Source organism: Corythoichthys intestinalis, chromosome 18 (genome assembly GCF_030265065.1).
Source record: "Corythoichthys intestinalis isolate RoL2023-P3 chromosome 18, ASM3026506v1, whole genome shotgun sequence".
In the NCBI taxonomy this organism is placed as follows: domain Eukaryota; kingdom Metazoa; phylum Chordata; class Actinopteri; order Syngnathiformes; family Syngnathidae; genus Corythoichthys; species Corythoichthys intestinalis.
In genome coordinates, this window is record NC_080412.1 from 4785197 (window position 1) to 4812170 (window position 26974).

General features: G+C 38.1%; 2 protein-coding genes across 21 annotated transcripts in view; one reads left to right on the plus strand and one right to left on the minus strand.

Annotated features, from left to right (window-relative positions):
* Positions 1–1266: 1266 nt before the first annotated feature.
* The window catches only part of LOC130906330 (gastrula zinc finger protein XlCGF57.1-like), a 63089-nt gene continuing 37381 nt past the window's right edge, over positions 1267–26974 (plus strand). The window contains exons 1-5 of one of the 12 annotated variants that reach the window (XR_009061299.1): positions 1267–15733; positions 16904–16995; positions 17153–17263; positions 17332–17599; positions 18843–19881. Coding sequence is in view for 3 of the 12 variants with exons in the window: in XM_057820549.1 (XP_057676532.1) it covers positions 16907–16995; positions 17153–17263; positions 17332–17599; positions 18843–19028 (654 nt within the window). In the remaining 9 variants the exon portion in view is untranslated. Of the gene's footprint in view, positions 17264–17331; positions 17600–18842; positions 19882–20035; positions 20348–26974 lie in introns of those variants that run through there. The other 11 variants (XR_009061298.1, XR_009061302.1, XM_057820549.1 and 8 more) reach the window with 11 other exon arrangements.
* Positions 20036–26974, minus strand: part of LOC130906327 (uncharacterized) — a 55288-nt gene continuing 48349 nt past the window's right edge. For 5 of the 9 annotated variants that reach the window (XM_057820533.1, XM_057820534.1, XM_057820536.1 and 2 more), the window contains 12 exons: positions 26529–26606; positions 26173–26427; positions 25816–25869; positions 25630–25703; positions 25290–25414; positions 25003–25200; positions 24786–24872; positions 22472–22725; positions 22262–22387; positions 21972–22112; positions 21806–21902; positions 20036–20339 (listed from right to left, as the gene is read on the minus strand). In XM_057820533.1, coding sequence (XP_057676516.1) covers positions 20122–20339; positions 21806–21902; positions 21972–22112; positions 22262–22387; positions 22472–22725; positions 24786–24872; positions 25003–25200; positions 25290–25414; positions 25630–25703; positions 25816–25869; positions 26173–26427; positions 26529–26606 — 1707 coding nt within the window. In that variant the 3' untranslated portion in view covers positions 20036–20121. Of the gene's footprint in view, positions 20340–21805; positions 21903–21971; positions 22113–22261; positions 22388–22471; positions 22726–24785; positions 24873–25002; positions 25201–25289; positions 25415–25629; positions 25704–25815; positions 25870–26172; positions 26429–26528; positions 26607–26974 lie in introns of all 9 variants that reach the window. The other 4 variants (XM_057820539.1, XM_057820542.1, XM_057820537.1 and 1 more) reach the window with 2 other exon arrangements.

Genomic DNA, 26974 nt, shown 5'->3' on the forward strand with positions numbered 1-26974 from the left:
TGAGTTTACAGCGTCAGAAAGCACCGGGGCTTCCATAATTTGCAAGGGAATCCACCTTCAGAAACTACAATCAATGACAATACGGACACACAATGACGGACAATATGGTGGCACAATACAGCGATCACGTGACTGTGTGAAGTTGGTGATTGGGGTCTATCAAACCTAGGTAAGTTTTTATCTAAAATACTCCTGAATCGGCAAAATCTTGACTTGAATCTACAGTATCTTTAAATGATGAAACCGTTTTAAAACTTTCACATGTCGAAAGTAGACAGAAGGGAACTAATGCAAGAATGGGAGCAATTTCAACTTTAACAGTTGATTTACAAAATTAAATGACTTATAAACGTAGAAAAGGTTACTATGATTTTTTTTTTGGGGGGGGGGGGGACAACATGAAAGGTAACGCCGGTTACTTTGCCAAGTAACTAATTACTCTTACATTCTGACACAGTTACTAACTCAATTACTTTTTCGGAGAAATAATTTGTAACTGTAATTAATTACTCTTTTAAAGTAAGATTAACAACCCTGGTCATAAAGATGAAGTCTGCAGAATGAAAAGTGACGAAAGGGGAGATTTTATTCTGCCAAATTGTTGCCGAACACAATTTGCCTGCAACTATTGCTGATCACTTCTCAGAATTAGCAAAAGAAATGTTCCCTTACTCAAAGATTGCATCGGTAAATTCATTTTATCAATTGACCTTTTTAATTTAAAATTGGACACACTAATGAACTTCCTTCAAGTCAAACTGAATTGCGAGCTGAGCTGAAGTGCAGCCATCAAAAGACATGATAGAAATTGCCAAAAGTGCTGCATACAATTATAACAAAGGTCACTGTTGAATTTTACTAATCATGAAGTAGCTGAAGATATCGATTGTTCTTTGATTGCACCAGGTTATATGTGACAATATTACCAATAAATTCATATTATTTTAAAAATTTAGTTTTATTTTTATTTCATATTGCATGCTATAGAGAACGTTGTAAGATTATTCACCAATTTGTAAGGGCATACGTCACTATTTGTAAGATTGCCAACGGCCTCGGGTTGACAGGATCCATCTAAACTTTGAATATAAGAAAAAACAGGGATTATGTACGTCTGTTATTTGTGTCCTCTTTTTGGAAATCAAAATATGATCACCATAGAATGACGTTGAGCCAGCATGTGTGGTCATTTGTTTTGATGCTTCTGCGCATGCGGGTCAGCTTCCTCAGCACAGCTCGGACTGCGAATTAGTGCGCCTGCGTGATACTTGAACGGGCGCAATGCACTGGCGCAATGGACAAAGGCAGCCTGAACTGGCACGCCCAAAAAACATATGACAAAAAATTTGATTTGTGCATTAAGACCTGCGGTATTCAGTTGAACCTAGCTATAGATAATTTAAAAATCAAGGCGTTTTTATGAACTGCGCATGCGCAACTGCCATCTGCTACTCGGATTGCTGTAGAAGACAGTTCACTTTTCATATCGCCTTGGCCCATTGACGTAATCCATCAAAAGGTAGCACAAACGTTTGGACGCCCCAAGAATACCTTCAATCTCGGTACCGTTTTGAATCGTTTCGGCGCGCATTGAAACCTACTTATTTGGGGGCATAGTTTAGCTGCTAACAAAGAGAAGAAACACAGCGCCTGGGATCAACACATCGCCGAGCAAGCAAACATCAAGCCCCAAAATGTCAGGTGAGTTTACTTTAGCGATAACCAGTTGGTTGAATGCAAGGGCGTAAATTTGGTCTCAATCTTGGTAGGGACGATAGAACAGCATAACCTGCATGTACGCTTTTTGCTGGTGACGGGACATTAAAGTGCGTACGGCAGGAGGAAAAAAAAGTCTTAAATAGCATTATTATGTGAATTAAAATCATATTTTGGGACGATTCGACTATATCAGGGGTCCCCAACGACCGGGCCGCGGACCGGTACCGGTCTGTGGCGCATTTGATACCGGGCCGCGCAGAAATAATAAATAATTTATTAACGACTGCTTTCTGGCCAATTGACTTTGGCCTGTGCCGCTTAAAGTGCTTGTGACACGAAAAAGCATGTTTATTTCATAATACACGCGGTATTTTATGCTCCTGAATGATATGGATCGCTTGGATGTGTGTGGAAGCGATCGCTATATTTATTTAGTTTTTTGAATCCCGCGCCAGGAAAATGAGTGACTTCCGGCTTCGGTCTCGCATTGAGGAGGAGGGCGCTGTGACGTGTACGGTAGAAGACGTCCTCTTCACGCTACAGTGTACTGTTGTGTATGAGGACGAAGGATTCAGCTGATTTTGCGGATTAATACTTTTATTTTTTGCATCACGCCAGCCAAACGGCTGCAGAAAAATCATTCTGTATGCGGGAGAGGCGTATGCGCCTTTTTGGAGTTTCAAAAGGTTCCCATTCACCGTGGATATTTACTGTGGGACCATTGGACTTACAAGGAAGTGAGTAAACATCTTGTTTTGTATTATGTCAAATACGAATACAGTGATTACAAAGTAAACACTATAAAATTCCTTTAAATAAAGGACTACTTACGTTTGATCATTGATAGGCATGTAAAAAGCTGTCCTCATGCCCATTAGCAGTTAGCTGTTAGCACGTTAGCTGCACTACAATTCCAGCCACCCTCCTTCAGCGAACGAACTGTAAATTGCTCTCCGCCGGGCGGTTTGCCGATCCGCAAAGAAACTCGACAACCGGGTCGTCATGTCAAATAATCCAGGCTAGTTATGTGTGATTTTCCACTTCGAAGACTTTGAAACATCCCTCGGTTCGGGTTAGCATGTCGGCTAGCTGTCGCTCCTTCTGGTCTGTTTACATTCTCCGAAGCCGGGGAAGGGAAATGACATATGTCCGATTTAGGTGTCATAAAATATCGTTCGGGAGGTGTGACAGTAAAGGTAAAGTCGACTGTTTTGACCATTATGGAGTAATTTTGCCATGTCGTCTTGAATAAATGGATTTTTATTATTTTATATTCCATTTAGCACAAGATTGTTATTTGTCATGACCATGCCATTTATTTAGCAATTGGGGAAAGTACTTGGGTAAAAAGAATATCCTGTAAAAATATTGAAGTAAAGAGACAGAAACAATGACATTTTGCCGCTCTCTTCGTCGCGTTTTCCTCATTGTGAATAGTTCCCCCTCGATGGGCTGACTGGTCCTTCTCAAGCCATTTATATAGCTATTGGGGAAAAATACTTGGATAAAAAGAATATCCTGTAAAAATATTGGGAGTAGAGAGACTGAAACAATGACATTTTGCAGCTGTCTTCGTCGCGTTTTCCTCGTTCTGAACAATTCCCCCTCAATGGGCTGAATAGTAAAACCGATGAGCCTAGTCTACCGCTGACGTCATCCACCTGTTGGGGACGCTAAAGCCCTATAATTGTAGGCGTGGCTAACCGGCAGATTAAAAGACTAATTTCTCGTCATCTGCGCTTTGCTAAATTGTTGTATATAGTCGAATCGTCTCAAAATATGATTCTAATTCACATAATAATGCCATTTAAGACTTTTTTTCTGGTGTCGTATGCTCTTTAACACACCAATATCCCTGTCTACTCTAGATATACAACTACAGGATAGGAGGTCGTCATAGAAATGCATTGATTGGGCTGTTGGCACTAAATCTCGTTTTGTATATCTATGCGCGCTTGGACTCGATAATAACGTATGACGTAGGTCGTCGCCAATCACATTTCTTCCCGGAAATAATTAGCCCCCACACTAGAATGACTGAATAACAGACGTCTTTGGACAGACTTTTTACGGGGAAAAGGGAACCTGACGAGCCAGAAGATGTGCCTACAACCTCGAAGAAAACAAAATTTATGTTACTTCCCAATCACTAAAGACCCACGAACTGCGAAGGAGTGAATTCGTGACCCGTATGTGAATAAACCGAGAGATTCGAGCATGTCTGTGCAACAGGAATATCAGCTTGTAGAGATCGCAAATCACGGCGACCTTAAACGTACATTTGAGACAACAACTCTACCGAAGTTCTGGATTAAAGTCATTTCAGAATATCCTGACATCGCTAGGAGCGCGCTGAAAACTGTGCTACAATTTCCAACATCGTGTATTTGTGATGCTAGCTTCTCTCACTCTCCCATCTCGGGACCATCTCGTCTCAACGAAACAAACTCAGGCCTCCCACTGATTGAGCGGGTGAGTTGTATTTTTTCCCTGCACTTAACACGACGGGGCTAAAAACAAATGCTATTTTATATTTGCTGTATTTTTCTGCCGCACATTGCCGGTGTTCTGACAAAGTTGGCACGCGCGTAACGTTGAAAAGGACCGCGAATGCAGCGATTCCAAAGTACACACTACAAACTTTCTTTAAAGGGTATGACAACACCTGGGGAAATGCTAATATTCCATCATTTATCCATCAACGCAAACCTTTTGAATTCATATCATGCCACTTCTTGTAATTACACACATCGCAACACCAAGAAAATGATAGAAATTAGGTCGATTGTCAAGCTAAAAGGACCCGCCCCCGAGATGCCGGAAATCTAGCATATTGTGTGCGTGACGTCACTATAGGGAAACAACCAGCTCAGTGCTTAGTACTGAATGGCGGCGATGAAGGCGGACAATTTTGTTTCTATTTGCAGCGACGAATCCAACGTAACGAACATTCTTCTAATGGTGCCGAGGAGATTTATGAACCTTTCTTTGGTGTTTTGGGTTATCAATTTGAGCCCAAACGAAAGCCAATGCAGCCTAATGAAAGGATCATTGAGGGGAGCAATCACACCGGCGGCAACAGAATCACCGAATGGTTTGTTGTATGTATAGAATGAATAGAATAATTATCATTTAATATGCTATCATTGGTTTCGCTCTGCCAACCGACACAAATATAAATGGGATTAGAGGATTTGTTCTATATAATTTACGAGCGATAATTTATACATGCGTCCAGTCCTATATCCAATGCGTGATATGTTTTTTTTTTTTTACCAACAGTCTTTTTATTGTTTTCACAACATAACAAAAATACAATAACATATATTAAACAAACACTTCAAATTACTCTGTCTCTTGGTTGGGGGTCAAGATAATGAGTTGTAGTCCATTTCAATTCACTATATTGCAAAAAGGGGTAAAAAAATAGACCCCCACACACATTTCTATTCTATTGATTACTGCAGAGGGCTACTGTTTACATATCCCCGGGCTCTTCCATCACACATGACAGATCTGTTCTTGACACATAATAAATGAAGGGGTCCCATATCTGATGAAAATGATGCTGTTGGTGTTTTATTGTATAGGTAATTTTCTCTAAGGGGAGCGTTGAAGATAACTCAGACAACCACCTGCTCAGTGTTGGTCTCCTGGTGTTCTTCCATGAGAGGGCTACTACTCTCTTTGCTGTCAGTATACTTAAATCTACAAATACTCGTTGATTCTTTTTAATCTTCAATTTATCTGGGTATAAACCTAATAAAAACAGCTGTGGAATTAAGGGTACTTGAATTTGTAAAATATTTTGAAAACATTGTTTCACTTCTTGCCAAAATTTTTGTATTTCTGTACATTGCCAAATACAATGGAAAAATGTACCTTTTGCTTTTTCACACTTAATACAAGTATCTGGTATAGCACTGTTATATCTGTTAAGTTTTTCTGGGGTTATATACGTTCGCATCAACCAATTGTATTGCAGTAGTCTTAGGCGGGTGTTAGTAGTTCTCAGTTGTGCTTTAGTACATGCCTCCTCCCACTTTTCCACTGAGAGATCTTCCTCCAGGTCCTCCCTCCATGCCCCCAGTCGTCCTGCAGATGATTCTGTGCTTCCATCTACCAGGCGTTTATACATTTTGGAAATTAAACCCCTCCTTAAACAATTATCATTCATTAGTTTTTCTATGGTAGACATTTCGGGAAAGCATAGCATTTGATTTTGGTGCGTTCTGATGAAATTTCTCAACTGTAGATATTTAAAAAAGTGATTACGTGGTATATTAAATTTATCAACTATTTCTCCAAATGTCATCAGAACCTTTTGCATGTTGTAAAGATCTCCTATTTTTCTTAGTCCTTTGGAAGCCCAAAATTTAAATCCCCCATCTGTTTTTCCTGGAGGGAAGGATTCATTTCTCCATATTGGGCTGAGGGCAGAGAGAGAGGATGTTTCTCCCAGATATTTTTTAACTTGATGCCACACTGTAATCATATTTTTTACTATAGGATTTTTTGCATTCTTTTTTAGGATTTTAGTGCTTGCTGAGTATAGGTATGTAGGGAGGGGCAAACTTAGTTGGAGTTCCTCCATTTCCTTCCACAGAGGGGCGTCTCCTTCTGAGAAGTGAAACATCATTGCTCTCAGCTGTGCTGCCCAGTAATACCAAAGTGGGTTAGGACACTTAAGTCCCCCTCTATCAAAGGGTAAGTACAATAGTGAGAGTCGAGTCCGAGGCCGTCTATTATTCCACAAAAATCTAACAAACAATTTTTTAAGCTGAGTGAACAGGCTACTTGGAGGAGGAAGTGGAATATTTTGAAACAAATACAACAGTTTAGGCAGTATGTTCATTTTAAGGATGTTTATTTTCCCTATTAGTGACATTGGTATGGGTGCCCACCTATCCAGCGACTTTGAAATTTCTTGAATTAATGGTTCATAATTACTGGCTGCAATATTTTCGAGGCGTGGGACAATTTGAATGCCCAAATATGTAAAACAATCTACGGTTTTAAATTGAGTGGCAGTTTTAGGGGGGCTTCTACTTTCTAATGGATTTAAAAACATTATTGATGATTTTGATTGGTTTAATTTATATCCTGAGAATTTTCCAAATATGTTAATAAGTTCTAATAATTCAGGATTGGATTCTTCTATATTTTTAAGAAATATTATTATATCATCTGCAAATAGAGCCAGGCGGTGTTCCTGTTGCCCAATTGTTATACCAGTTATATTTTGGTGTGCTCTTACTGCTATTGCCAGGGGTTCTATAGCCATAATAAATAGTAAAGGGGATCGTGATATGTTTTTTATTATAAAAGAGTACTCGCTCTGGCCATTTCCCTCCTTTGCTTTGCCTGGGATGGTGAGGTGGTCTCATCAGACCCAGTCATCATCCTCTTTCACCGGGCACCGCATCTGCTTTCAGCAGCAATTTCTTAGCAAAACCTGATTTCATTTGCCCATAGCTCGTATAGCTTTCAGGTGTAAAATGCGCACCACACAAAACCATGCCGGAGGCTGGGTCTGCAAAATTAGCCCTCTTAGCACTGACGAACTTTACTCATTGTCTGCGTAGTCCAGCTCTTTTTCTCGCGTTCGGGAACTCATGGGTACTACATTGTGACAAATGGCGATTTGTAAACCACATAGCATGACAGGTTTGAACCATTTTAGCGATTTTTTGATAAAACACGAACGCAATTCTCTCGTCGATAAACAACGATGGCACCTGCCTTGACCTTTTTGTTTCCTTGTTATGACGTCTCCGCCCCATTCGGCTGTTTCCGGAACACTTTCGGAAATGTTCGTCATTTTCGATCTATTTTCGATAATTGGTCATTAATGTGATTGATTTTTTTGTTAACTTTATCCATATTTGTTATCTTGGCACATAACGGTTCTATTGATGTCTCACACCCCCTTTGCGTTTTCATACCTTTTAAAGAAAGAAATATTAACTTACGTTTGCCATGTTAGGTGCACACAACAACTGCACGTAGCCCTCTCACTTAACGACTTCGCCGTGTCGTTAAGCATTAATTTACGCCATTTCCGTGTTGCACATGTATGTTTATGATGTTAATAGTTTTTTTTAGCACCATTGGATAACATTGAGAGTTCAACTGAATATAAAAGAGGGCTTTTTTCACCGCCACAAAAGCTTTGGGAGCAAAATTTTATAAGGGTGAAAAATTTGACAGGACACCGGTCCGTGAAAAAAAGACCCAAATCACACCGGTCCGTGGTGCAAAAAAGGTTGGGGACCCCTGGACAATATAGACCCTACCCACGTGACATCACAACTCCGCTCTCCTGACTGGTGCCGCCCACTTGTCCGGCAACACATCGTGTTGACCTGTTACTGCTACGTACATTCCTCCTATTTACGACGTGTTTTTCTGCTCGTTAACATTAATAATCAAAATGGTGAAGGCGTGTGTGGCGGTCGGTTGCAATAACAGAGAAGATAGACGGAGAGTCTTGAAGTTCTACCGGATTCCGAGAGACACGGAGAGGAGAGAGCGAGATGGGCTGCTGCAATTCGACGAGAAAACTGGGCTCCAAACGATTACCACAGATTATGTAGTAGTCATTTTATATCTGGTAAGATGCATTTAATATATATTTAGAGGGTTTTGGGCTGACAACCACAATTAAGATCATTGCTAGGCTAATCGCCGACAACATACACGTATGTATGTAGTGAGTGCTATCGCTAAACCATATAAACATTAAAAGCCCGAGCTCCATTGACAAATGACATGAAATACATTAGACTTGACAGTGGATGTTAGCAAGAACAAAAGATTTTGAATTGAAAATTTCGTAACTCACCTTCCGAGCACAAGATTCCTGCCGAATTTTCGTGTACGAGGACCTGTTTCACCCAACCAGCAACGTAGCATTTATAAGCCTCCAAGCTCTTAAAGTTTTTCAAACTTTCGTGAGAATAGGCTGATTTTGTGTGGACAAGATAGTTGTAAATATCAGGGTCAGGCAGAGACGGTGAAGGCAGCCGGTCAAAAATCATCGATTTAGGCATCAAATATGGATCTGGCGACTGTATAGAACGAAGCTTTTCCACATAACGCCTTTTATGCAACACATCCAGTGAGTTTACGGCATCAGAAAGCACCGGGTCTTCCATGAAATGCATTTTAAATTCCTCGATCAATTGAAACCAATGCTAATACAGAGACAAAATGACGGACAAGTGGGCGGAACCATACAGCGAGCACGTGGTTTTATGACGTCGGTGGGTAGGCTCTATAGACTAGAGCTGTCCCGACTAGTCGACATAGTCGACGTCATCGATGACGTAAATCCGTCGACGAGCACAACGTCCCGTCGACGGTTAATGAAGGGTTAAAAAAAATATATGCGTGGAAAGTTCAGAATGTCGGATGCTCTGTATGCAAGCAGGGAAAGCGGCACAAAGCCAAAAAAGCGCACCAGAGTGTCCAAAACATTGACTTCTTTCAAAGAAACAACTGAGGGTACACTCTTCTGTCCTGCCTCTTCAATGGCAAGCTTGGCTGCACGTCGGCCGTGAATAAACATCTCAAATGCCGTCACCCAGTTAGTAATTTTTTTATTTTTTTTTCATTTTTTGAACACCAGAGAGTGCTGTCGCCTTACTGAATAATAATGTTTCATTGACAATGGGCCTATAAATGCTATTAGTATTGTCCTTAATGCTAACTGAAAGGTTTATTTCATGTTATGGTTTATTTTATGGTATATAAAATTATATAAGGTTAAAAGGTCATAAATATATACAGTATATACAGTGCTTGCACTCAAGGGAGAGATTGTCAATGATAAGGTAATAAATTAAGGTGAAGGCAATTCATTGATATATAAATAAGGTTTAAAAGGAAAAAGGTGAAAAGTTTTTGTTAATTTCTAATTGTGTTGTTTTATTTGTGTGCACCGCAGCTCTTACAATGTAATTACATCAAGGATGGAATAAAAGTTTAAAACCATCAGTTTAAGAGACCACCTTTTCAATCGGGATGCTAAACTAGTTAATGCTATCAGCATTTGAACTCATTGTTTATTTGTGATTTATTATTGTTATTTACGTGTTCATTTGTACTTAAATAAATAATTTAAGTGTTCCAGTATATTTTTTGTGAATTGATAAGCGTCAACAAAAATTTCATAGCTAAATTAGTAAAAAAAAATTTTAAAAAAAATTTTTTTTTTTAATTATTAGATTAGTGGACTAATCGTAAAAATAGTCGGCTGACTAATCGGGAGAAAATTAGTCGTTTGGGACAGCCCTACTATAGACCCCAATCACCAACGTCACACAATTACGTGATCGCTGTATTGTGCCGCCATATTGTCAATGGTAGTAGTTTCTAAAGGTGGATTCACTTGCAAATTATGGAAGCCCCAGTGCTTTCAGACGCTGTAAACTCATTGGATGAGTTGCATAAAAGCCGTTATTTGGAAAAGCTTCGGTCGATCCAGTCGCCAAATCCATATTTGATGCCCAAAGCGATGTTTCCTCCTGTCCGGTCCCGCCCCGTGCGTCAGAACTCGTCCTGAGACCACAAAATTCCAATCATTGTCCAGTTTATGTCACGATGAGCAGTCGGGTACCCAAAATTGGCACCGGCCCAAATATAAACCGACATTTGGTCAGCTGAGCGTCACCGTTGTCACGATTGTAAAATGAAACTTGATCGACAACGGGCCGGTGTGTGCCGAAAAATAGCTGCCCCGCGTGAAATGTCCCCCATTAAGTCCCATCCTGCCATCTTGTGGCGAAAAGATAATATGTCAATAATAACAAGCTATAGGAACATTATTTCAACATCAACTGACAAGACATGTTTCACAGTAGTCCACTGCTCCTCCGTGAGTTCATTAAAGTACTGCGATAACCTGCTTACCACATAGCCTAAGTCTGGTCTTGTGCAAACAGTTAGATATATAAGGCTTCCGACTGCTTCCCTATACATCCTCACATTGCTCATTTTTATTCCATCCTCGGAATAGTCAAGTTTTTGTTCACAGGGTGTTTCTCTGATTTTGCAATCAAGCATATCAAAGTGCTCTAGTATCTTGTTTGAATACTTTTCCTGTGACATTTTTACACAATCTTTCGTTTGAATGAAATCGATACCCAGAAAATGTTTGAGCTGTCCCAGGTCTTTCATTCTGAACTTCTCTGCCAGCATCTCCTTTGTTTGCTTCAGAATACAATCATTGCTCGCAGCAATAAGTAAGTCATCGACCCATGTGATGATGATTACCTTCTCATCATTTTGCTCTTTTGTATAAACACAGTGTTCAGCTTGGTTTTGTGTGAAATTGTTGTCAGTTAACCATTCATGTAAAACTCTGTTCCAATTTCGGCCTGATTGTTTGAGACCATATAGTGATTTTTTTCAAGTTTGTAGACTAGACCATCTTTTTCTTCATAGCCATCAAGTGGGTTTATGTATATGTCATAGTCAATAGGAGCATGTAAGTACGCTGTCTGACTGAATTTCTTCATCCATGGCTTTTGACCAATATTTTGAGTTATTGGAACTCATGGCCTCCTGGTATGTTTGAGGTATACCAACTACCATCCTGTAGCAGTAGTCTACAGTGGTATGAACTAGGGATGTCCCGATCCAGGTTTTTGCCCTTCTGATCCGATACCGATATTGTTTTGCACTTCCGATCCGATACTGATACTGGCCGATACCGATACCGACCTATCTGAGCATGTGTTAAAGTTTAAAGTTATTTAGCCTCCTTACTTAGTTGTCAGACTCATGTTGAAAAAGGTTTTAGTACTCTTGATAACAACTAGCCAGCTGAATTAGGTGAGTTTGAATAACACACAACGGTTGGTAACAAGAAACTGACCTGTTTATTCAGTGACAAACACAAAACATTCTAAATAACAAACAGAAATGGCATAGTCAGTCAGTAAAACGTGCAAATAATATTGTAAACGGTCTTAAAAAAGCAAAACACACCAACAATCTCAGTAGAAAATCCCACAAATCCCCCAAGCTATTAGATGCTTTTAATGTTTCGTGCATTAGTTACAAAATGTTTTATAAAAAGCCTCTCAGGTTTAAGTAGACGACTGTTTCAGTATCAAGTTAACATTTTAAAACAGTAAATAATAAGTCCCCATTCTGTATCAGCAGCTTTAAACTACATTCAATTCATTTAATTTTGCGAATCAACTGTTAAAGTGTTAAAATTGCTCCCGTTATTCCATAATTTCCCTTCTGTCTACTTTCGACATGTGAAAGTTTTAAAACTGTTTTGAAGATAGATTCAAGTCAAGATTTTGCCATTTAGGAGTATTTTAGATCAAAAGTTAATTAGGTTCGCTTGGAAGGTTCACAACAGCCTACTAGGGAAGTCTTCTGCTTTAAGATGGCGGCTGTTTACTAACGCATCTGTTTTCAATACTTCGATGTTGCTAATGCAGTCGAGTCTGTCGTTTTGCATCTAGTTCTATATACATATGGTATCTATTATCTCCAGTAAAACGATGTTGACGTAGTTTGTAGCGGCTGTCAGCAGCAGTCAGGTATTCTTGTGTTTTTTGTCCAGCGGCATGTGTTGAGCTAAAGCCGTGAGTTGAGCTTTGGCATTACCCGGAGCGGGTCTATGACAAGCATTATGTTTACTTTCGGGATGCAATGCGGTCAGTTTCTTATTTATGGAGATAGAATAGTGCCAAAAGAAGTGAGGTTGTAAAATGAAAATTATACCTGTAAAATGACCAATTTTAACTAAAAAACACTTGTATTTCCAAATTTTGCGTTGTGTAATAAACATGAAAAAAACACGATGTAAAAAATAAATTCTACAAGTGTTTTTTTTCCAATTACAAGTGATTTTTTTTGTTCTACAGGTTTTTTTTCTTCACTACGGGTTAAAAATTAGCAATTACAAGTGCACAAGTTTTGTCACATTCTTGTCGAGTTTTATGAGCCAAAAAAGATACTCGTAACCTAGTTTTAAAATAAAAACATACCTGTAAAATGACTAATTTTAACTTGTAAAACAAAAAAAACCAACTTGTATTTCCAAATTTTGCGTTGTGAAATAAACATGAAAAAAACACAATGTAAAAAATAAATTCTACAAGTGTTTTTTTTCCCAATTACAAGTGATTTTTTTTGTTCTACGGATGTTTTTTCTTAGCTACGGGTTAAAAATTACCAGTTACAAGTACACAAGTTTTGTCACATTCTTGTCGAGTTTTATGAGCCAAAAAAGATACTCGTAACCTAGTTTTAAAATAAAAACATACCTGTAAAATGACTAATTTTAACTTGTAAAACAAAAAAACAACAACATGTATTTCCAAAATTTGCGTTGTGAAATAAACATGAAAAAAACACAATGTAAAAAATAAATTCTACAAGTGTTTTTTTTTCCAATTACAAGTGATTTTTTTGTTCTACAGGTGTTTTTTCATCACTACGGGTTAAAAATTACCAATTACAAGTGCACAAGTTTTGTCACATTCTTGTCGAGTTTTATGGGCCAAAAAAGATACTCGTAACCTAGTCTTAAAATAAAAACATACCTGTACATTTGACTAATTTTAACTTGTATAACAAAAAAAAAAAACTTGTATTTCCAAATTTTGCGTTGTGAAATAAACATGAAAAAAAAACACAATATAAAAAAAATTCTACAAGTGTTTTTTTTTTCCATTTACAAGTGATTTTTTTTTTTGTTCTACAGGTGTTTTTTCTTTGCTTACAACCTCGCGAGTTTTGTCACCCCCTTGTCGCGTTTTCAGAGACAAAAGTCACTTGTAACCAAAGATGAAAAAATCTACTTGTACATCGAAATAATCTGTTGTAAAAAACAAACACAAAAATATCATTCCAAGTCGTGGTCAAAAGAAGACGTTAAGAACACAATCTAGTGAATAGTTCTTCGGGTGTTTTTTTCTTTAATGATCTACAAGTGTTTTCTGAGCATGTACAACTAAATTTCGGGGTAAGCATGTGAGCCAAAATTCTGACCAATCAGAACGGCGATTGTTCAACCATTTGGAGGGAGGGGGGGGAGTTGCGCACCGTTCCCAACCCGCTGCTTCTTGCTTTATTCATCACGCCAGACGACAGACATGTCAGAGCACGCTCAGGTAAGAAGTTCCGTGGAATTAATGTTTTCTCATGAATGTCATTCAGTAAAAGATTTATCAAGCGTATATAATCATAATTCGTATCAACATCAAGTGAATTTGGCATTCTACGAATGGCACGAAAATCGATGACGAGCCAATTAGCTACAATTAGCCATGCGGACTTCACGTGTTGAGACGATGTTACAGGCATAGCCACGGACAGCTACTTGTTAAGGATCATGTTGATATGTACACGAAGGGGGGAGGAACCCGAAAGAAGTGGACTAGGCTAACCGACGGCCCCTCACCGTAGCTAATCATTTAGCTAAACATAGGTCGACCAATGTGTGGTAGCGAGCCTCAGAGGGAACGATGGGACTCAAAGGTTTGTTGTATTTAAATGGTAGGGGGTTAAAAGGGTGACCAAAATTTAATAAATCCAACCAAAATTTGATAAATCTATGAACACATAGTTAAATATTGTTTGTATTTCGTCTGGGTTATTTCCAGATTTATTGATGTTCTTGATTTTTATGTGTTCATTTTTTTCAAAATGTATTACGTAATATTGGGCTCGAGCGTTTACGTTACAGAATGGGGGATCACGTGAGATTTGACAACAACGCAGCCATATTGGAAGCAGGTCTGTCTTGCAGGACATTAAACCTTAACTTGCCAGTTTGATAAAGAGACAAACTCGTTACTAAGGCGAAGAACAGATATGTGATCAAACTTAAGGATGTGAACAATATTGACCCTTACGAGCAAGCCGAAGACAAATGGAGTAAAGATGACGACGGGCTTCCACAATTACGCAAAATGGACACTCTGCTGTATTTATTGTTTGGTGTATGTTACTAAACTCATCAGCGATTCTGAAATTACAAATCGCTACAAACTTACAACAGTTTACATTTCAAAACGTATTGTGATATTGTTTATTTTTCAATTTCTATTGATGTAAACATATTCATATTAGTTTTATATATTTCAATCTGTTCATGTTTTTAAAATTGGATATTATCCCCTGTAAGATATATTTCAATTTTGTTTCCACTTGTAGGAATTGCTGCGTGACCATTTAGTGCACCGACTTGTGACCCGACTTGCTAGGTGGCTTAATCGTCTCCCTTTGGATATGGATTACCTCGAATTCATCATTTGTCAGGATTTGGTTGTATTTGACGCCATTGCTACTCGCATAAATGTTTCACAGGGCATTGTTGATGGGCTACGTGATGTCTATGTGATGGTATGCAATGTAAATAGGAGGGAGACAAAAATTACAGTTGCCAATGAAAGCGGAAGAATTGGCCGTCCTAGAATATTGATCCCTAAAGAGCATACACTGCACCTTCTAGATGTTGGGTTACCTGTGACCACTATAGCTCAGCTCTTCGGAGTGTCACGAAGGACATTACATAGACACATGGCAGAATGGGGTTATACTGTGCAAGGAAGTTATAGCAGTTTAACAGATGAGGAACTGGACTCCCTCGTGTCAGATATACACACTAGCAACCCAAATGCAGGTTATAGAATGATGAAAGGATTGCTGAAAGCACAGGGGCATAAAGTGCAGTGGGAGAGAGTTAGGTCTTCAATGCAAAGAGTGGACACATCAGGCATTGTCTCTCGGATGTCTCAGCTTCGCTGTGTGGTCAGAAGAACATATTCAGTCCCCAGCCCGAAATCTCTGATGCATATAGACACCAATCACAAACTAATTAGGTAGGTATAGTCAAGATTAATAATTTAAGACCTTTTCAAAAGTATATTCAGCACAAATTAACATTTTTGTATGCGGTACCTGGATTGTGATTTCTTTTATTTGTCATCCTCATAGGTACAACATTGTCATTTTCTGAGGCATCGATGGCTATTCCAGAAAGGTTTTGGCACTAAGTATAATAGGATGCATGTTTTATTTATTAACCTATTAATTGTTTTTCATTCAAAATAACATAATTTGTGTTTCTAATTAGTTAACAATAATGTAAGTTTAATGTGCTAATACAGTGGTACCTCTACAGACGAAGTTAATTCGTTCCAGGATGTTGTTTGTAAGTCGAAACGGTTTTATGTCGAGCAGGATTTTCCCATAAGAATAGATAATTCCATGAATTCGTTACACAGCCCCAAAACCTACACTAAATCCTTAATAAGTACTGCTGATACTATTAAAAATGTCAATTACACATGGCAAAACAAACAAATTATAAATAAAAAATGGAATAATGATATAATAATAATTCCTGTAATAATGTAACGAATCAGGTTCTAATGTGGCGGACATTTTTTTATGTACCTGAACGCACTTCGTGACTGACGTGACACAGATAGCGGTGCGGTTCAGTTTACTTTCGCTTCCAATGTTTTCTTCAGAACACAGTCAACTGCGGGAGACAGTAGGAGTTTTGTGTTGGATAAGGTCTGAAATAAATAACGACCTGTCGAAGCTGGCGATTTCTTTGGCGATGTTACCACAATAAGAATTGTCACCTTAACTTATAAAGACTGGGGTACAGAGGAGAACCGCCTGCCGAGTTCGACACTCTACGGCCCAATTGCCGACCCAGTTCATGGATGCACACATCATGCTTATATTTTGCCATCATTTACATCATTTCAATGGTAAGCGTCACCTTTTCCTTTTTCTCCACCTGCACTAACCTTTTTGGATCCAGTGTTGACTTCTCATAACAAAATCAGCCGTGCGTCCGTCTTCTGGCAAAACAGAAACTGCGGCGCTGTAAAAAAAAAAAACGTATTTCGAGCAAGTCGTCGGATGTAGAAACAAATGGCGAGTCAAATTTTATGTCGGATGTTGAAAACATCGTGTGTAGAAGCGATCGTTTGTCGAGGTACCACTGTATATCGTTATGTTTAAATGATATTGTCTTTTTTCAAATATTAATCACCACCACATTGATTCATAACATTGGTACTATGTAGATTGTACTCATTCTGTATGTTACAGAGAGAAGGATTTAACATTTGTTAAGATAATATGCGCAAATACTGTGTGTTGATATATACATATATATATATATATATATCAGATCATGTATTTGAGGGCCTCGAACAACAACCTGGCATCGACAACCATGGTTTTCTTCCGTGACGCAGTTGAGATGTTTGGCGTACCACTGAGGTAAAAATTGAGCACAGCAATGCTCAGTTTTGTTGGCTGACTTACTTGAGCTATAGTAAGACCTGGTTAGATCGAGACTTAGACAACTGGTTAAAAATCCAAGAGTTCTACGTACTGTATTTACTGTGGACGATGTCTGTTTTCTTCACTTTATCAGAGTCCGGGGTGATCATGGGGAAGAGAATGTCGATGTGGCACGATTTATGTTTTCTGTCAGAGGAACGGGGAGGAGCAGTTTCATCGCTGGTAAAAGTGAACACAACCAAAGGTAATTGTCCCCCATTTATTGTTTTGTTTGTGTTAGAATAAACACTAACACACATTTTTCTGAAACAGAATTGAATGCCTTTGGAGAGATGTCTTTAGTGCTGTCACCAGCAGATTCTATGATATATTACATCAGCTCGAGGAGGAGGAGCATCTTGATCTGTCCAGCAATCTTCACATCTTTGCCTGCCATTACGCCTTCATTCCCCTTATCCAACGCCACCTTGATATTTTCAGAGATGGCTGGGATGACCACCCCCTACGAACGGAGGGGAACCTCTCCCCCAATCAGTTGTGGCAGTTGGGGCAGCAATATCACTCCCAGGAATGTGATGAGGTTGGTTTACCCATAATGAAAACTGAAAGTCCAATAACGCTTAGATTTTTCCAGGTGATTTTACTAAACTCCCACTGCCACCATTCTGTCCACACAAAGGTTTAAATATAGTCCATAAAGTTATAATGAATTATAAAAACATACGCCGATCCATAACTATTTGTGTAGTAAAAGTAATTCTTGAAGTGGTTGGCCTCGGCATAGTTGAAATTGATGACATCTTGAAATTCAATTCAATTTTATTTGTATAGCCCTATATCACAACAAGGTTTTCTCAAAGGGCTTTGCAAAGGCAATATGATACACAGAAACAGCAGATGAAATAAATAAAGGTCAAGCCCTGGGCATCCCCCATCCTTTGACCCTCCTTGTCGGAAAGGAAAAACTCCAGAACTCCTTGGGAAGGATTCTGGCAGGAGTAATATTCCTGAAAACATTATTTGAGATCAGTGGTGCGACAAGTCAGAATACAAAATTGAAAGTGGGTCAGAGAAGACTCCCTTCTCACGTCCCTTCTGTTTACAGACTGGTGTAACTGTACTACTGTGTGGCGCTACTTTATTTTTCAAACAAAATGACTACGGGTTGTTGCGCAGTGAAGTCCTAATTCAGTTAAGTACCCAGGTGACAGTGGGACTTAGAATTGTGCAATTGTATAGGTTTGCTACAAAAATAATGGAACTAAGGTAAAATAAATCATTAACATCAATTATTTCCTTGGTAATAATATTTCTGTGTAGAAGCCATATCACAGTCATGATTGTGCATTGAAGTTTTGACATGACTGTCTTTGGTGGCACTTTGCTTGCAATTCAAACATACAGTGCCCTCCATACTTATTGGCACCCCTGGTTAAGATGTGTTTTTTAGCTTCTGATATATATTTTTTTTAAATTCAAATAATATGGGACCTTAAAGGAGAAAAAAAAGAGAAAAATCCATAATATGGGACCTTAAAGGAGAAAAAAAAAGAGAAAAATCCATAATATGGGACCTTAATGGAGAAAAAAAAAAGAGAAAAATCCAACCTTCTATACAAGTGCATTCATTCAGTGTGGAAAAATCCCACATAAAGAAAAAAATATTTGACATCAAATAATGTGTGTCACAATTATTAGCACCCCTGGTGTTAATACTTTGTTCAACAAAGTATTAACACCAGGGGTGCTAATAATTGCACTGTAGCTCACAACACATTGATATTACCTCTTGTGGTATTACTTAAATGAGGGTTTTTCAACAGGATCTGCAGATCCCACTGATTGACTGGGACAACAGTGGCCTCATACCAAGTGAGCCAAACAATGGAATTGTGGTACCACAGATCGAATGCCCACTTGCAGCTGCAGAACTTGCTGGATTGACTGCTGCTGTGGACCCACAAACATCCAGCAATCTTGGTGTTGACATTTTTTTTTTTGACACTTGAATATATGCAGAGCATTGGATATGTGTAATTTCATTAAATGCCTTAAGTGCGGAAACACATGACTTTTTAACTTTAATTTCTTCCAACATGTTTCATTTGCAATTTGTACTGTTGAGGACCAAAAATGTTTTTACAGAAGAAATTATTGAAATATTAAAAGGAAAAATAAATAAGCATTCAAAAATTTTACATTTTGGTCCACCATATCGTACAGGGTACATATACAATACGTAAAATGTTCAAACATTGGGTTTGGTGAACATCACCATACAGCCCACTAACTGCTCTTGGACAAATCGTCCACTAGCTAAAACATTAGTACTATGTAGGTCCGAAGCTGCCAAAAAAAAAAAAAAGTTTTTACAGAAGAAAGCACTCAGATCAACATTAAAATACATTAAAGAAAAAAACATAAAAATTTTTTGGGGGCAGATTTGGTCCCCCATATAGTGCAGGGTACATATACAATATGTAAAAATGTTCAAACATTGGGTTTGGTGAACATCACCATACAGCCCAATAAGTGCTCTTTGACAAAATGAGAACTAGCCAAAACATTAGTACCATTGTCAATTAATGGAACGTTTGTACTATGTCGGACCAAAGCTGCCAAAAAATAAAAAAATAAAAAAATAGAAATTAACTATAATTACTAAAGAAAAGATTCAAAGAAATACATAAAGTAAAAAGATACAATTATTATATATTTTTTAATTTTGGCAGTTTTGGTCTTTCATTTTAAACAGGGTACATGTAATGAAATATACAGTTTTAACTTTTTAAACATCTGAAAAGTATAAGAACACTAGCAAAGATAATACTCTAGTACAGGGGTCAGCAACCCTGGTCCTCGAGTGCCACTATCCAGCTTTTTTTCCATGTCTCCCTCCTTTGACACACCTGAATCAAATGATCAGCTCATCAGCAAGCTCTGCAGGAGCTTGATAACGTTCATGATTATTTGATTCAGGTGTCTTAAAGGAGGGAGACATGGAAAACAAGCTGGATAGTGGCACTCAAGGACCAGGGTTGCTGACCCCTGCTCTAGTACAACAGAGTACTTTGGCCGAACAGGATACATGGTCATAAATTATCAAACTAGTCCAAAACCGAAGTCGACTGTGTCAATGCAACTAATCAAACTCCGTTGGAAGTCATCAAAAGTTGCGTAGTGACCGGGCAGGCGTAGGACACGGAGGCAAGTTGAAGAGGTCGGAAACTCTCCTTCAACAATCTCAACTCTCATCTCTTCCAGCGGCACCTCCCAACCTACCCAGAATTTCACCAGTTTTTTCAATACGTCCTGAGTCCCTGAAAAGGTAAAAAAAAAGATTAAACACTTATAAGGTTATTAAATTGCGAGATACAAATTAGGGATGCAACCTATCACATATTTTGCACCAGAGTGCAAGTTCACCTGAATGAGTCCCAATCAAATACCTGGGCAATGTATCAAGGAGAGGAGGAGAGGACTTTTTTTTTTTGTTTTTTTTTTAAATTACACTCCCAACATATATAAACAAGTGTTTTTAATCATCCTCTTTAGAATCTGGTATGGTAATTCAGAATATTGTTATTAGAAACTCTGGTTGCCAATAAAGTACAGCTAAATGGTTGCATGCAGTATTTAATAAAAAGCATTACATTTTTCGGATCAAAGCATTCAATTATATTCAATAATAATTTTGGCTGATTATATTTTTAAATGTTTTATTTTGTCTAAATACCAAGTAAAAAATTTTAACATGTAATAATAATAATAATACATTTTATTTATAACGCACTTTACATTTGGTGTCTTGCTTATATTTCCCAGCATGTTGTCTATATGAACAGTTATTACATAATATTTGGCCAGAAAATAAAATCAGCCAATTCTTACTTGGAAAAATAATATAGAAATGAAGCATCAAACGTTCTATGCCAAAACCACAAATGCAAGCTAGTGTACATTAATGCATAGATAAAACATTTTGTACCATCAAATTAAAATTATATCTGGTTTTTGCTAATCTAAGATCACCCTATCAAGTAATGTTGACAGCAGTGCTCAATGTGAAATACTTGATTTTTACAGCGCTTTGAAGACATCACATGATTGATTACGCCGGCGCAAGGAAGCACAATGCAAAAAACTGTTTATTAGAACCAGTGGCTTCGGCTAGTGTTTTACTTTGAAGATTGCTGGCGCACTTAACTCATGATTACTGTGCGCATAAGCTCTCAAATCAACGCAGATACACATAGGCAAGAGAGGATGGAGTTTTAAGAGGGAAAAAACCCAAAAGTAATCGATGACGCACCAGCAGATATGATCACTTGCATTATTTTATCTTTCGATTAACTTCCCATGACAGCTACCAGAAAGAACGTCTGCTTACCTGCAGTGTTTACTTCCACTTCAGTTGTTTTCCAGCCCAGCATATGGTGAAACTTTTTTGTTTCATTTCATCTTTACATTATTTTGCTGTTTTGTAGCCATTAGTTTTTTTCAAAATAGAATCAATTTTTAAAAATCTGTTCTTCACCCGATTCAGAACTTCTGAAAAATGATGTCATCTGCCCAACTTCCAAACACGTGATTGAATCGGGAAGGTTTGGAGTTATATAGTTTTCTAATAAACAATATTCCTTTTCACCACTTAGGCCCAGTGCAATGAGCTTTTTATTTTCCCAATCAGAACTGCAGGCATTTGTTGTGAACATGACATTTGTTCAACTACAAACAAGCTGTGGGTCCTAAATAATCTGACTGAAAAAATGTAGAAACTACATACCAGACTCCACAAATTGACGTAGGTAGGCAGCAATTTGGACCTGGACGTCAATACCACCGTCCTCTCCCGTGGGCCAAATTATATTTTGCAGGACCATCTTGCAAGGGGATGAAAAAAATGCAATTAAAGAAGGAACACAAGTAAGAAAAATGCATTTAATACCTACCTGAGCATTGCACTCAGCATTGTTGCTGCTTGGAAAGACCACAGAAGCGACATCAGGCCTGGCCTCAAGCATTGGCCACATCAGGGTCTCTTTAAACCCGTGTCTCAGCTGTGTAATCTGTGCAGCAGTTCTTCCAAGAACCTGCAGTGTTTATATTTTAAATATCAATGAGTGCAGAATAACAATGTAATGCAATGTTTGAGCACCTCTTTATAGTGCCATTTGTTGTACGTTATTAAATATTTAACTTTGAAAAGTAGCCGCAAAGTTATATGTGCATTTGATCTCACCGCATTTTGCAGCAGATTCTGCAGTAGCCAAACACGGTTTGTTGAGGTCAATACAGGAAGGTCCCAAGACACAGCCAAGTTGTTGACTGCTGCCTTTTGTGCCTCTGAAATTTCATCTGTTGAAAACTTTATGGAAAACATTTAAATACAGTATTAATGAATTATGTTTTCATGTCGAGCTGACATTTTTACATTTCAAATATACTGTACCTCCTGCAAAATTTCCCTGATGTCCAGGTCGGCTATGTCTTCAAAAACGATGGTTGCCGTGTCTACCGAGCCACCAAGAAGAACGTGAAGTATAGCAGGGCTGATACCGCACAGCATTGGGCCCCCATGAATAAATGAGTGGCCAATCATCCTCCCAGCCATTATAAAGAGGTCACTTTGTAAAAAAACCTTTGCTGTCGATGGAATGAGGTGTTGTGCCTGTCCCTCAAACAGCAATGTTCCCGTTCTGTTTCCTACATTAAAATACAAAAGAAGGCAATATAGTACAGAAAAACAAAACCAGTGGCAATTACTATTATTTTTTTGCCAATGCAGAATCGTTTAAAAGGTAGGCTATGTGTAAGTCATTCTTCCAGTGCTTTTGTTGTTGTAACAGGAAAAGCCCTACAAGCCCTCATTTCTTCCATAACTTCTACTTTTGGGGTGTTTACAGTACTTCCACTGCCGCTTTTTTCTGGGATGTAGCACAATATAAAAATCTTTTTGTTTCTTTTGGCAATGCCGTTATTTTTCTGTATTATTCTGCCCTCATTTTTTTTTAAACATTTAAAATGCCTGACCCCATAAGTAATAAACTAGGACTGTCAAACGATTAAAATTTATAATCGAGTTAATCACAGCTTAAAAATTAATTAATTGCAATTCAAACCATCTCTAGTATATTCCATATTTTTCTGTAAATGTTTATTTTATTTATTTATTTATTCATTGTCATCATCATCGGTATCATTGACACAAGATATGATTAACCCGAGAGAGAAAGAACTGAAGAAAGACAAGGGCTGATGGGAGAAGCATATGCTTATCAAGTCCCGTTATTATTGTTGGAATGGAAAGATAAGACACAAGACGGATATAAACATTCAACATACTGTACATAAGTACTGTATTTGTTTATTATAACAAATCCACATGATGGATTTAACATTATTAACATTCTTTCTGTCATAGGGATCAACGGATAGACTTGTAGTTCTTAAAAGATAAATGTTAGTACAAGTTATAGTAATTTTATATTAAAAACCCTCTTATTGTTTTCGTTTTAATAAAATTTGTAAAGTTTTCAATCAAAGAAAAAACAAACTAGTAGCTCGCCATTGTTGACGTCGCCGAGTGGTAACGTCACATGGGCTCCCTGCCGTTCTTCCACAGTGTCTTTAACTACGTAAGGTAGTGATTGAAATACACCACAAGATGTCAATGGTGAGTTTTAAATTACTTAGAAATCAAGCCAATGAGTGTCTATTGTCCCTCGACTGATGCCGTAGTTCCCTGTTTACTGGACTATCTAGAGCCGTATCCATTCTACTTCACGCAACGAACATTTGAGTGCTGGCTTCACAACGTACGAGACCTCTGATAGTTTGTATATTGTGACTAGTGACTAAATATTGCCATCCAGTGTATTTGTTGAGCTAAACGAAATGTTTGAATAGACCTTGACCAAAGTCTTGACTAAGTTTAATGTGTATTTTGCATAGCTATTTTGATTGGGAATGCCAGCTTTTCATTTTGTGAACATTATTTTTTTTTGAGAGATAGGAATATTATTTTTGTTGTGCTTTCAAGAAATTATACTTATGTTTGTTGTGATGGAGTTGCCAATAAACGGTACGGTCCAATGAACGCCTGTGTCCACTCGCCCTTCTCTGCCTCTTAGTTCTTAATGTGCAAAAAATGGCGTCATTGTAATCGGTTTGAGGCAATGCATGAGCGGGTCATTCTGAGCATGCGTTAAATGCGTCAAATATTTCAACGTGATTAATTAAAAAAATGAATTACCGCCCGTTAACGCAATAAATTTTACAGCACTTTAATAAACGTACAACTGTTTGTATATTTTTTTAATTGGAAAACTTTACATAGTCCTTAAACATAATTCAATTTAAAAAATGTATGATTTTGAAATTATCGGTAAGTTGAATGTATGTTCTCAAATTTGTATCATAAACGACACATTAAGCATTACATGCTATTCTTGTGGAAAAGCAAATCGAAATAAAGTGAGATGGAACACAATACGGTTTCTTTTTTTGCTGCAATAAGGTCCTGAAATTCTTGTACCAAATGTGATACATTTGGCAATATAGGGTTAAATTACAAATATTCTTTTCACCCGATTTGGATCCTCTGAAAAATGGCCCTATCTGCATCATTCCGGTCAAATTATTCGATCAGGGACATCCTTAATTACTGCTTGACATGGCAGGGCCAACACGATGAGAATAGTCTCAAAAAAAAAACAAATCGAAGCCTGACTACATGAATGGATGCATCACCAGTTAAGACTTACCAAAGTCCATGCAGAAACCAGTTTGCAACTTCTGCATCACCAGGCTAAAAAAATGGCGCTTGACACCCTCCCCAATGGCTACATCACCTGCAGGAATGAAAAGAGTAAGTATTGCTTTAGGATGATACAATTTCAATTAGTTATTTCATGACATTTCATCTTGCACAAGCTGATGGAAGTGGAGGCGAACGAGGAACTATTTTATTGAAGAAATTACCTGCCAATCTGCAGTGGAATGGTCTGGTCCAGTCCACTTTATAGCATTTATAAAAAGTGATGAGCCTCTCTTCCTGGTCCTCAACATCTTCCCTCAGATCCAGCTTAAATCGAAGAATAGGTTTCTCTTCTTGATCTTGCAGCAATTGAATTCTGTACAGTGATACTGCCTTCTCCGAAGGTAAAGCTGTTTTCCAGTCTGAAAAAATATTAACAGTCAATTTGCTACTAAAATATCAATAGCACACATCAGAAATATTTGGCTTACAAAACAAAATGGAGATATACCATCATTTGTGTTAACAGATGGTCCTTGTGGGAGGATTGTTAATGATGCACTTGTACCCGGTCTTTCGTCATCACTGATTTTAACAGTGTCTGGAGTCTGTGATGTTATTTGATTGTGAGGAAGGCTGTATAGGACAAATATATGTATTGGTTAAAAAAATACATTTGAAGCATTGAATCAAGTCCTGTTATTTTACACTGTATTACTATATTACCATGACAGAAATCTGACATTAGTTGGGGCCAGCCATAACTAATCTGACACTTAATAAATGTATTAATCCTCAAACGTTTGTGTTGGACTGGTTTTGATGACGTCTGGATGAGGACATAAACCAACCTGTCGCCACATGAACTCGCATGAATGGGCATCAAATCTAAATCAAAGTGCTCTCCACATATTGGACAGCAATCCTGGGGAGAGGAAAACTACAATGAGATGTTAGATAACCTTTCAAAAGATGTCATGAACGTTACAAAAGGATGAGTTTTGCTTTGTTCGTTTTCTGTGTGAATGGTTGCTCACCACACTATTGCCAGCTGACTCTTGGTTCTCTTCTATTGGATTGGATGTTTCCAACTGAAAAATTAGCGAAGAGCATTTTTACAAATGTGGACAAATTAGTTTGTAATACTTTAAAGTGCCAAACTGAAGTACCTCATCGCCATACAAATATTAAAATAAAGATATTGTGACAGTCAGCTAATCACACGCAGGAGGCAGGGCACTTATAAACAAACCTTTCACAATCACACCAATGCCAGAGCCTAGGATTGCTCCCCAATTCTCAGAACTGCTAGTTAGACGTGCTACTATTTTTTTTTTACAAAAAGCAACACAGAGATGAGAAAAGACTTCTTGACAGTGATTCAGAACACTTACATCTTCACAATGGCAGGACTCAATATGAAGAGAGAGCAGCTGGATGGGAACTGATGTACCACAGGTCATACAAGCATTTTTTTGCATGTTGGCAAATTCAGGTGCATCAAATGGCAAGGGGGTTGTGTCAATATGTTCTTGTAAGGGAAATATATATACAGTATTCTTTCCATTGTTAGAAGAAGACTTAAGTGATTTTGCTGTGTAGCCCGTTGATGCCTGGGGCAGTGGTGTAGTTGTTCTTCGGCCACTTCCACTTAAACGTTAAGGAAGGTAAAAGCAAAAATTAAATGATGAAAAAATAGAATTCTTGTTGTGTTAAATATGAACTGAATCGTTAGCATGACATTTATGATACCGGTTGCCTTGTGAAGGAGGCATCCACCGCGCAATTCTCGAAGTTTTGGGTATTCTTGATACAAAACCCGGGTTATCTGAAAATCAAACATTAGTGTCAACAGTGCGTTCGATCGTCAGCAATTTAGTGATCATTTGACATCAAATATAACGCAGGGAAAAGTAGCATCATGATTGTGCATTCTAAAGAAGACTGGGCAGCTATATTCCCTCAGTTCTTTCTGGGCAAAATAGCTCTGAACACTTGCAATGAAGCTAAATACCTCGGTCACTTCGTATCTGAAGACTTGTCAGGTACAGGGATATTCTTCGTCAATGTGTTCAACTTTATGCACAGGCAAACATGCTTAAAAGATTTTGTATGGGCTCCCTCCATGTTAAGAACTCACTGTTTAGGGTATACTGCACATCGTTTTACACTGCTCACCTGTGGTCAAGGTACACT